The 12487-nt window shown below is 35.7% G+C and overlaps 1 protein-coding gene across 2 annotated transcripts in view; it reads right to left on the bottom strand.

The window, feature by feature from the left end:
- SMC1B (structural maintenance of chromosomes 1B) overlaps positions 1-12487 on the bottom strand; it is a gene marked incomplete at its 5' end in the record, with an annotated part of 77331 nt that overhangs the window by 51534 nt on the left and 13310 nt on the right. For both annotated transcript variants that reach the window (XM_079142578.1, XM_079142577.1), the window contains 8 exons: positions 697-904; positions 1431-1513; positions 5321-5461; positions 6296-6554; positions 8625-8863; positions 9771-9974; positions 10060-10172; positions 11782-11970. In XM_079142578.1, the coding sequence (XP_078998704.1) occupies positions 697-904; positions 1431-1513; positions 5321-5461; positions 6296-6554; positions 8625-8863; positions 9771-9974; positions 10060-10172; positions 11782-11970 (1436 nt within the window). The remainder of the gene's footprint in view (positions 1-696; positions 905-1430; positions 1514-5320; positions 5462-6295; positions 6555-8624; positions 8864-9770; positions 9975-10059; positions 10173-11781; positions 11971-12487) is intronic.

The following is a 12487-nucleotide window of genomic DNA, read 5'->3' on the forward strand; positions in this document are numbered from 1 at the left end:
AATACCTATCATCATCCAAAAGTCAAAGACAACATGTAAGAGTCAGAAAATCAAAAAAGATGAGGTAAAGGAGAAGATAGGTGTCCAGAGAGACAGGAAGCAAACCGTGAGAGTGGTACCCTGGAAGCCAACTGTAGGTGTTCTGAAATAAGAGCAATGATTAACAATGCCAAATGCTGAAAACAGGCCATCACAAAATAAGCAGGCAAGGGTACACTGATGTTAATGACAAGAGTCAGATGCCAGACTCCTGAAACTAAAGGAAATGATGCTGTGAGACTAACACTCCAAACGAGAGGTGACATCATTGTATTTTGAGCAATGAAATACACTTAGCAATACTAGAGTAGTTGTAAAATAAACAATGCAAATGATGACTACTAAAGATTTATTTTTAAAAACAAACTGTGAAGAACATGAGTTTGCTTCATGGCCATATGTGGGATACTGGCCATATGTGTGTTTGTGGGTACTGTGTTCGAGTAAATGCTCCCCCTAAGTCACTTATCTGTAGACATGAACTGGAAGTTATTCACATCTCACCCTAATTATTTACTGTGATGCTTAAATAGAGTCAAACACAAAGTTAAATAATTTTGCTTCATAATAATGATAATATTTCTAATGCCAAATAAGAATATTTTCACCAAACGAGAGCACTCTGCCATGTTTTAATTAACTATGCATTCTAATTACCACAGAATCTGGATAGAGTCTCTTAAGGTGTTCCAGAACTTCTGCTCTCTTTTGCTGACGTCTTCCTTCATGGTTATCAATTCCAGCGTTCTGCAACTCACTTCTAATAAGATTGAGCTCTTCATTAACTTCAGACATCCTTGATTTTGTCTTTCTGATTTCATCCACAAGGCTTTCCTCTTGCTGTTTTTTCTCTTTTAGGCAATCCCTGCATTATAGCAAAAAGAAAAACCAGGTGCAACACACTCTTCTTTGCCACTGCAGAAGAATATGGTAGTGCTCTATCAATTTTTAAAGGATAAAAATTACGTCTAACATCAAACATGGACAAAAGAGCCTTTGATCATTCTTTGTTGATTCAAAAACATATTTCTGGATATGGAAAAAGTAAGAACAGCTTACTATATCCAGAACAATCTTTATGAACTTACTAACCATCATTATGAGCTTACCAATTAAAAAGAAATCTTCAGTGACATAATATGTAGGTTGTATTAGAACTCATAACCTAACTGGGGAATTTAAGTTCCACCACTGTTAAACATTTATACTTTCAAAATTTATGCATTTTACTTATTATGTGGTTACGTATAATCTTTAACAATCGATAAAGAAATGAAAAACAATGGAATGAAAATATATTGATATACAGCTGGCATTCATTTGATGCACAGAGATATATACAGGATCCCTGAGATAGAAAAAAGCTGCAAGGATGTTTTCTCTCAACCTACATGCATGTCTTTGTATACTCCTCCAACTTCTCTATTCGTTTTTTATGATCTTCTATTTGTTCTTTTATTTGTTTTAGATTTCCCTAAAATAGGAAATGAAACCTGAAATCAATTATAGCAATTCCAAACCAATAAAATCACATTCCTTCAACTTACTATGTCATAATTTGTTATAAATTATATCAAATATATGAAAGTGTTTATGACAGTAAATTTTAATTTTGAAAAGGAAGTGTGATAGAGAGCTTTGAAGCCACACATATCTAGGTTCAAATCCTGATTCTTCCATTTGCTAAATATTAGATCTCCAGTGATTTTGCTCTAGTAAATTCAAACTCCAAGAGGACTATTTTCAAATACCTATGAATCTCCTCCTATCTGTCCTTCAAACCAATTCAATCAGTAAATATTTATTCTCTGGATACCATGTGGTAGCAACTAGAGAACGATAATGAATAGGATAGTCTCTGCCCTCAAGGACTAATGTCTGGTGGGAAAAACAGACAATTATGTAAATAATTACAGTAGAGGTTTAGTGTCACAATAACATAGGAACCTGTAGGGCAACAAATAGGTGTAGTGGAGGATTCCCCAAAGCCTTTCTCTATTTGTCCTTTATCATTAAATCCAAATCCTGGAGTACAAGGCTCCCTTTGCGTAAGGAGGGAGTGTACTAAGATGTTATGGATGCCAAAACTCCAGATACTACTGAATTCTATACATACCATTTTTTCCTATAATAATGCATAAATTAGACATGGTAAGAGATTAATACAATAAATAATAAAATAGAACAATTATAACTATAGTACAATAAAAGTTATTTAAAACTTATGAGTTATTTCTGGAATTTCATGGTTTTGGACAATGGCAGACCATGGATAACTGAAACCATAAGAAGTGAAACTGGACAGAGGGAGCATCATAGTCCCCAGCTGGCTTCATGTCTGGGAAGTGACCAGAGTAAAGGCTGAGAGACAGGTGTTCCAGTTGACCGAACTTGGTACATGAAAGGGTTACAATGGACATAATTATGTATCCTGCCTTTAAGAAGCTTCCAATTTGATAGAGCTGAACTAATTACCTATAATTTTTGTACAATCTGATAATAGCCCTTAGTTGCAGATTAAGAGCAACGAGTAATTATAAAAAGAAGACATCATATGTGTTTTTTATTCTGTAGTAAGGTAGGGAGAAAAGGAGGGCTAGTGAAGGTTTGGTGGTGTGGGTAACTATGGAATCTAACTTGAACAGATGAGTAGGTTATCTCAAAAAGAAATCAACATACACAGAGGCAAAAATGTGCAATGTGTATTTTCAGAAACCAGTGTATAATTTTATAATGAGATGTAAATTATACAATTATACAAAAGCTCTTCCTTACACAAACATGCTCTTCTACTGGTTCTTCTACTCACAGTACTGTCACACGAACTTTGCATATTTGTATTTTCATCTGCCAGATCATAAAAATACATTGTAGTGGAAGAGTTAGGGATACACTGTAGAATAAAGTGTTGAAAGCAAATCCCAGTTCCTGCAACTTACTAGCTCAGTCATATAACTTAACCATCACGTGCTTTTGTTGTAGGTGCTTCGATGCAACAGATAAAAATCTACATCCTGTGGAATTCACCTTCTAAGGGTGAAGAAAGGCAAATAAAGCAAGTAAAGGCAATACTGTTAGGAGATTAATGCCATGGGATAGACAAGCAGGGAAAGGAGAGAACAGTGGGAATGACACCCTAAAGGTAACATTTGAGCAAAGGCTTGCAAGAGCAAGGGAGTTGAAAATGAAGAAATGTAGGAAAGCATAATCCAGAGGAAAAAAATGAGCAATGCAAGGGCCCTCAAGCAGAAACATGTCTGAAATGTTCCAGGAGGCCAGGACTACCAGATCACAGAGCAGGAGGAAAAAATAAGAAGAGAAAAATGGGGGTAAGAGGGGAAAGCAGATCATGTACGTCCACATAAGCCATATAAGGGCTTTGATGTAACGACTACCGTGGAGAGATCTGGGTGGGAGGACTAGAAGTTCAGTTTGGGATCTAAGGTTGAGATGTCTATTCAATATCCAAATGGAGATGCTGAGCAATCAGCTGGATATACAGAAGAGTGGAGGTCTGAGCAGGTGATGAAAATTTTCGGTGTGGTACTTAAAGCTGGGTGACACTGGGCATAGTAGCACACACCTGTAAACCCAGGAGCTTGGGAGGCTGAAGCAGGAGGATTGCAAGTTCAAGGCCAGCATCAGCAACTAACTGAGGCCCTAAGCAACTTTGTGAGATCCTTTCTTAAAATAAAAAATTTTAAAAGGGCTGGGGACATAGCCTCTGGGTTCAAGCCCCAGTAAACCCCCCATGACCAAAACAAACAAACAAACAAACAAACAAAATCTGTGTGATGACAGATCTAGAAGACAGTGAGTACAGGCAAGAGGAAAAACAAGGATGGAAATTTAATAATACTAACATATACCTTGTAAGGTAAATAAATTGGGTTTACGGCTGTGCTTGGTACATGGTATATTCAGATACACACTACATTATAGTATCAGGATGGCCCAGAGACTCTATATATGTAATGAATTGTTATTTTTGTTGATGTACCACAGTAATAATTTTATGACCCAATTTTCTGTCTTTATAAAGAGGATCATTGGGGATGGGGAGGTAGCTCAGTTGGTAGAGTGCTTGCCTTGCAAGCATGAGGCCCTGGGTTCGATCCCCAACACCACAAAAAAAAAAAAGAGGATCATGAAGAATCTATTCAATCTGCTCATCACCATGAGGAAGATGTACCTATCCATATTTTACCAGTGAAAAATCAACCCAGGGGATTAATAACTCAGTTATTTATTGAGATAACACACATTAAATAAAGAACAAGATCAGCTGGAAGCCAACAATGCCTTATGCTGAGGTAGGACACAATAATGCTGTCTTGATAGTTACTCCTGATATAGAATAACTAGTTTTTCTTGGGTTATTGTCATCCTTTGAATCCATGGGGGAATGGTTCCAGAATCTACTCTGGTTACCATAATCTGGAGATAAAAGTCTCTTATATAAGATAACACAGTATTTGCATACAATCTGCATATCTCCTCCTGTAAACATTAAATCCTCTCAAGAATATTTATAATATCTAATACAGCATAAATATTATGTAAATAGCTCTTATCATATACTGTTTATGGAATAATAACCCCCAAATCTGTTAATGTTCAGTAAACACACATCTTTTCCTCAAATATTTTCAATCCTCAGTTGGCTGAACCCATGAATGTGGAACCCACAGATATGGAGGGCCAAATGTATTGATCCTTAATGCTTTCAAACAAATCTACATTTATCTCTATTATTCTACTTATTTTGTCCCTACATCTATCCTTCCCTAAAACCCCCTGGATTAAAATACACATAAGAAGAACAGAGACTGTATCTTCTGACCATGCCCATCACTCCACAGATGCAAAGAAACGCTTACTGAATACATGAATGACAGCACTGTCTATTCTTTTTTTAAAATATTGTTTTAGATGTTGATAGACTTTTATTCTATTCATTTATTCATATGTGGTGCTGAGAATTGAACCCAGTGCCCCACACATGCCAGGCAAGTGCTCAACCTGAGCCAAAACCCCAGCCCCTGTCTACTCTTATTTTAACCATAAAAGAGCACCTAAATAATAACACTAAGCAACACAACAGATAATCCAGATGGCTTCACCCCAACCCCCATGCTAGGGATTGAATTTAAGGGCCCACCCTCTCAGAATTTTAAAAATTACTTATGTTTGATCTAAATTCATTTACATGTTGAAGAGTGAAGGAAATAAAATTTCATTTAGAATAATTCTAAATCATTACTGCAAAGCCCACGAGTACCTGAACTTCTCCATGCCTCCTCTTTTCAAAAGCCAGTCTTTCTTTCTCTGCCTTCTGCTCCCACTGCAGTTTTTCCAGTTGCTGAGTCATTATAGCTACTTTCTTTCTTACTTGTTCCTTGAGTTCCTTATAACGATCCAGCTGTAAAACAGCATTGAAACATTCCAACTCACTTAAAGCATGAGAAAATTCTTTGTATGACATCCTGTACTACCAGGTAATTAAGCTATCAGAAAGTTTTATATAAATTAGATCATAATTCTCCAGGTAAAACATGTAAACATAATATAAAAGCCTCCACACTCTTTAGAGCAACAAAATATTCAAAACAAACTCATTATATAATAAAGTTTCTGCCAGAAAATCTTAAAGGGATCTAGAGAAAAATTATACATCTTTTCTACTGATATAGTCACAATTACTGTATATATATATATATAGTGATGTTGATTATCATAAAAATTAATGGAAGAGATAAATGCTAAGAATTTGGTTGAGAGACTGTTGGAAAACTCCATTATGTACTTTTGGATATTTGGTCCTGGTTGACTATTGTTAAATCTTGCCTACTGTACTGTTAGATATTAATTCATCACTTAACATTTTAAATCACCTTAAGTAATAAGTTTCCCTCCTGAAAATTAAATCCCTTTAAAACCACATCTCTTATCTTTTAAGTTTTTATATAACAGAAAATAGTTTTACCTTAAAATAACTGAATTATCTAACTTTTATTATAAAATTATACCAGGTAACCTCATTTTCTAGGACTTCAATAAATTCACACCACCATCTAATCACATAAAGAGAAAATAGTTTAAAGACCAAATTTAGATTCCATATATAGATGAAAATTTTAAATCTCATAATTTACATTCCAAGGATAATCTCTTAAAATATGAGGTTATCCTTTAATGACTTCTAATTTAAAAAAGAAACAAGATTTAAAAAGATCTCCTCTGTTGACTTTTTCACCTGACTAGCTTCCAGTTCAATGTCTCGCCCTTTATGTAAGATTTCTTCCTCAATCTGCTTTTCAAAATTTCTCCAAGCACTATCTAAATCAACCAGTTCTGTCTCTAGGGATCTTATGTCATCTTCCTGTTTGGAACACTGTCTTTCACTGTCCTTTATTGATTTCTTAGACACATCCAATTTCTTGAGGTGGTGAGAGGTGTTTTCTTTGGCTTTAATGTACTGAGGCCTCTTCTGATTTAAAAGTGCTTCAAGAGACCTTAAAGGGAAAAAGAAAGTTTGCTTTAAAAAAAAATAATTTTTTTTATATATAAAGGGAATTTCTTTTGATAAGTCACATTCAAAACTAAACTCTAAAATTTAAATTTCAGAGACTTAAGCAGATCAGTGGTTGTCAGAGATTGGGCAAGGTCAGAAGCATGGGCATTTTTAGAGTGGGTAAATAATGCATCCACCAAAAACTATTGAACTTACAGCACCAAGAATGAACCTTAACGTGAACAAATTTTTAAAAAATCACTTGGGAGACCGAGGGATACTAGATGAAATATAGAACACAACAAAAGAATCTAACAAATACAGGAAACACGTGTATTGAAAGAGTGGGAGAAAAAAGTAGGGGTCTAAATAACTTTGGAGTCTGTAAGAAAACTAGAAGGTTACACAAGTACTACACGTTGTTATAAAACTGCTTCCACCAGGGTAGGGTTAGTCCTTCAGATACTGCTGCCCATGATCACTGGAAACAAACAAATGGATGGCTAATAGTGGAAGTCAATTTTTCTCACTGTTGAAAGGGAAGTGATAGATAGCTATAAGGAAGAATGATCCATGTGGTAATAGATTACAGTTGGGAAGTATCAGTATAAATTCATGTTTATTTTAATACAGATACAGGCTGTTATATGTGGAAGTATTTACAGAAGTGTGAATATATAAAAGTTAGTATACATACATACATTCCCTAATTCTGTTAGCTGAGAAAGCCTAGAAGCAAAGACACCTCAGGAGCAACAAACACAACTAGCATGCACATGTTGGTTCTAGTAGCATTCTCAAAAAAAAGAAGCCAGGACTCTGGAGAAATGACTGGTTCTAGGCCCAGGGCAGGCTCAGACCTGCTGGGCAGACTAATGCTAGGTCTGGTTCATATAGAACAAGTCTGGTGCATACTGTACTGCCAGAAAGTGAAGGAGTGCACCCCAAACACCAAAAAACAATCACGATTACGAGGATATGTCGAATGGACACAGGAACCAACTCAAAGAGTTCTCAATTGCCACAGCTGGATCTAGGTAAAAATAAATAATATAGGATTGGATTATTAACTCCAGATGTAAAATATCTCTAAATCCATATGGATCTAAATAATTGAATAAATAGGAGATGAATCTCCTGTGCAGAATTCCAAATAAATTATGCAGATAATCTGCCCTTAAGTGTGGGCCATGCACAGTGACCTCCTTCCAAAGATTACAATAATGTTGAAAGGCAGGGGAGTTGGAAGGGGAATAACTACATAATGGAGATAGCTGACAAGTACTATCTTGAACAGGTGATGAAGGTCAACATGAACAGTGATGTCATGTTGATATTATGATACAGGATATATGTCATGGAACATATGTTGATACCCTGATATAATGAGATGAGAATGGCATTTTACTTCTGTGGTCTTCCTCCCTAAAACCCATAATGCCAGTCTAGTTATTAGAAACTATTAGACAAATCCCAATTAAGGGACATTCTTCAAAAATTCTGGACAAATAATCAAAACTGTTAAGCTCATCAAAATCAAGATAAAGTGTGAGAAACTGTAGAGTCCAGAGAAGCCCAAGGAAACAACTAAATTTAATGTGATATTCTAGGTCAGAAAAAGGACATGGGGACTGGGGTTGTGGTTCAGTGGTAGAGCACCTGCCTAGCATGTGTGAGGCACTGGGTTCAATTCTCAGCACTGCATATAAATAAATGAATAAAATAAAGGTCTATCAACATCTAAAAAACTATTAAAAAAAAGAAAAAGGACGTGAAGCAAACACTAAGAAAATATGACTAGTATAAACTTTAATGAATAATAATGTGTCAAAATCGGTTTATTGATTCTGACAAATGTGGCACACAGCTGTAGGTGTTAATAAAAGGAGAAACTGCAAGAGGGAATGTGGGAACTTTCTATACTATCTTGATAATGTTTATGTAAATTAAAAGTATTTCAAAGTAAAAAAACTCATTTTAAAAAGTCAACTTTCAAAGTTGTCACATATCTTTATTTGCTCTATCAATCTACATAAAATGCAAACATTAATACCTATTTTTAAAAACTCACTTCAATTCTTTTTCTGTTTGTTGTAGTTGTCTAGTTAGCATTCCATGTTCCTTTTTCTTGGTTTTAACTATGTTTTCATGATGAGAAAGAGACTCTTTTATGACACTCAAATCCCTATTCACATGCTCTAACTTAGTGTTTAGAAAATGAATTTTTTTCTCATTATGATAAAGTTGAAAAAGCTGCAGCTGTATCTTGTTTATTTTCAGTTCTTCAAGGAGACTTTGGTAACGTTCTGCCTATAAAAACAGTATAATTCAACAGAAGTTAAAAAGAAGAATACTTAAGCTGACCTTTCATGAACCTATTACACCAACACTCAATGGCTAATGAATTTTCATTTATGTCATTAAGAAACAGTATTATTCCCAAAATTGCATTATTTGAAAAGGAGTTCTGTGTACATTTCTAAACCAGTAAATGATTTTGTATTCATGCCCTTAGTGTTATGGTGATAATAATAGTCAAGGAGCACCTGCCAATCTGGGTCCTCATTCTATTGTCTTGACCTGTGAGTATGGCAAATCCATCAACTTGTCAACTTCCATCAGCTTGATATTAGCTTCCTCAGTTGTAAACTAAAAGACTTCATGATTATAGGGTTCCGAGCAAGCAACTTTAAGTTAATGATTCCAGGTAAAATTACAGCAAGAAGTAATTTTTCTGCTGATAAAAACTAACAAGGCTATCACAGGTTTAGTTTTGTTTTGGGGTACTAGGGATTGAACCCAGGGGCATTATACCACTGAGCTACAACCCCAGCCAGCCCCTTTTGTTTTTTATTTTGAGATAAGGTCTTGCTAAGTTGCGTAGGCTGGCCTTAAACTTGTCTGTAATCCTTATGGCAGGAGGATTCCAACTCTGAGGACAGCCTGGACAACTCAGTGAAATCTTGTCTCAAAACAAAGTTAAAAAGAAGGGCTGGGGATATAGCTCAGTGGTAGAGCACTGTCTGAGCATGAATGAGACCCTGAGTTCAACCCCTAGTACCACTATTTAAAAAAAAAAAAAAAAAGTATCAGGCTTCATTTGTTTTATATTATAAGAGGAACATTCTTGGTATGCCAGGCCCATACCTAGCAATTTTAACAGAAAGCTTTCACACCCAACACTTACTTAACTGGATACATTTTCAGGACACCTTACCTCTTCTTTCTCTAATTTTGCATGCTTGCGCTCTGCAGCTACATTTTTTTTCTTATTAAAATTAAATTGTGCATCTTCTTCAGCTTTTTGTAACTTTCTTTTCTTTTCCTCATATTCTCCTATAAGCTCTCCTGAAGAGCTGATTTCCTCAAAAAATTGGGTTCTTTCTTTGGGTTTTTTCATGGAAATAGACTCTACAGTTCCCTATTAAAATGGCAGAGCACAATATGTAAAATACAGTGATGTCATTTGGAAACAATGAACCAAACCAACCACGGCAGCTACTTACCTGGAAAACTAGACAGTTCCGAGCTTTGACTATTATGCCTATCTTTTCCAACTCTGCTATGTAAGCAGAACGACTCACAGGGTTATCATCAAAATGAAATTCTGAGCATCCCCCTAAAATAGAAGAATAAAAGCTGCTACAAAATATTTTTCTTACTGAAAGGACCAGTCATGCAATAACTTACCTGTTTATAAATGCAAAGACCAAGCATCTATTACATACCAAGGAATATTTTATAATGACAAACAAATTAGACCAAAGTCTGATCTTAAGGAGCTTATATCCTAGTCAGGGATACAAACAAAAATGAGATATGCAAGTAAAATAAATAGTATGTGACCCAGTGGCTAACTGTGAAGAAGTAAGAGAGCTGGAAAGCAGATGGAAGCTTTTGTATGGGAAGCATTTCAATTTTAAATAGGGGAGGAAACAGAATTCTTAGATGAAAGTTTTAGAAGTTAAAGATCCAAAGAGGAGCTGGGGTTATGGCTCAGTGGTAGAGTGCTTGCCTGACATGTGAAGCACTGGGTTTGATCCTCAGTACCACATAAAAAAATAAATGAACAAAACAAAGGTATTGTGTCTGTCTGCAACTAAAAAAAAAAGTTTTATTTTAAAAAAAGATTAAAAAAAAAAATCCAAAGAAAGGCCAGGGGCAGTAGCATGGCCTGTACCCTCAGTTCATTGGGAGGCTAAGGCAGGAGGATCATTTGAGCCCAGAAGTTTGAGGCCAGCCCACCCGGACAACAACCCAGGTTATTTGTTTTGAAACCCTATCTCAAAAAACTAAACAGATTAACTAGCCAATGCATATGTCTAGGTGATAAAGTGGTAAAATATTCAATTACTCATTAAGGTACAAGTAAATAATAGGCATTTCTAGAACCTAAATTCAAGCTGTGACTGAATTTGGAGAAAGGTAATAAGACAGTATTTGCACATTAAAATTGTTGTAGTGAACCACAATAAAAACTACAACAACTGAAAACAATAAAATACATACCTATTTACAGAGGCTCTATAAAATCCTAGAATACAATAAAAAATGTATATAAATGACTATTTTTTGCTTATTCAGGGAACATGGGATTCATAAACAAATCATAAAGAACAAACTAAAACATTTTGCTCAAGTTGCTTTTTCATGATAGAGAAAAACTATCTATACAAACCAAAAACATGCAAACAATTAGCTTATCAATAATACAGATGAAGAACCTGAGGAAGAACTTTCACGACTTCTTACAGGTGGGCTCGCTCCTTTATCTTAACCAAATATCCAGATACAAAAATGCTGTTTGGCTGGGCAGAGTGGCACATGCCTGTAATCCCAGTGGTTCAGGAGGCTGAGGCAGGAGGATCCCCAGTTCAAAGCCAGTCTAAGCAAAACGGAGACACTAAGCAACTCAGTGAGACCCTGTCTCTAAATAATACAAAATAGAGGTGGGGATATGGCTCAGTGGTCAAGTGCCCCTGAGTTCAATCCCTGGTACCCATCCCTCAAAAAAAACAAAACAAAATGAAACGAAACAAAAAAGGCTGTTTGTCAGGAGATACCTGAATAAGTAAGCCTATCTGCTTAAGAAAGTCTTAGCGAAGAATAAAATAGGTTGTCATGTGCTTCTAAGGAAAAAAAGCCTCTAGCTCATGCTGCCAGTTGAACAGTCACACAGGAAAGTGGGCCCTTTGACTTGCTCCTCAAAAACCAAATGGCAAAGATACCTCGAATGATTCTTGCGAATGTCTTCTCTTCTCCACTTTCCTCCACATACACAATCTTTACACTTGCAGAAGAAGAAACTGGTTTTCCAATATGTGCTCCATGAATAAGTTCTTGAATATTTTTCACTCTTAAATTAGCTGTTTTCTCCCCCATTACAAAACTAAGTGCATCCATTACGTTAGATTTTCCTGGAAAAGAAAAGAGAGAAAGGTATTCAGTCTTTGGATAAGAAGCCTTGCCTGAGACCAAAGAAATCAGGTCTCCCAACCAAAGTGAAATATAGCCAAAACACATCTAAGTAGTTCTGTCTCCTTGAGATGCAAAATGTATGGCTGAGAAGTTCTAAGAAGATCAGTTGTTTCTTCCAAGCAGCTAAGGCAGAGCATTAAGAGGTCTAAGTTTAACAAAATAAAAGCATGGATCTAAATTCCAGCTCTTTCCCATTAGGTACTATTCCAGGGCAAATCATTTAACATCTCTGAATTTCAGTGATCCCTGTTTTATAAATATGGAAATGATCATCTCAAGCATTTGTATAGCACCAAACATTCACTTAAAAAAAAAAAAAAGAAAAAAGAAAGAAAAGCTAACTAAACTCGGGATCTTCCCAAAGGTTATATCATGTTGTCTTATCTTCCTGAGTGGGGTGATAGGGGGGCTACAACAGCTACATGGTAGACATGAGAATGCTACCCTTTGAAGGCC

This window comes from Sciurus vulgaris, assembly GCF_902686455.1.
Source record: "Sciurus vulgaris genome assembly, chromosome: 5".
NCBI classification, from domain to species: Eukaryota; Metazoa; Chordata; class Mammalia; order Rodentia; family Sciuridae; genus Sciurus; species Sciurus vulgaris.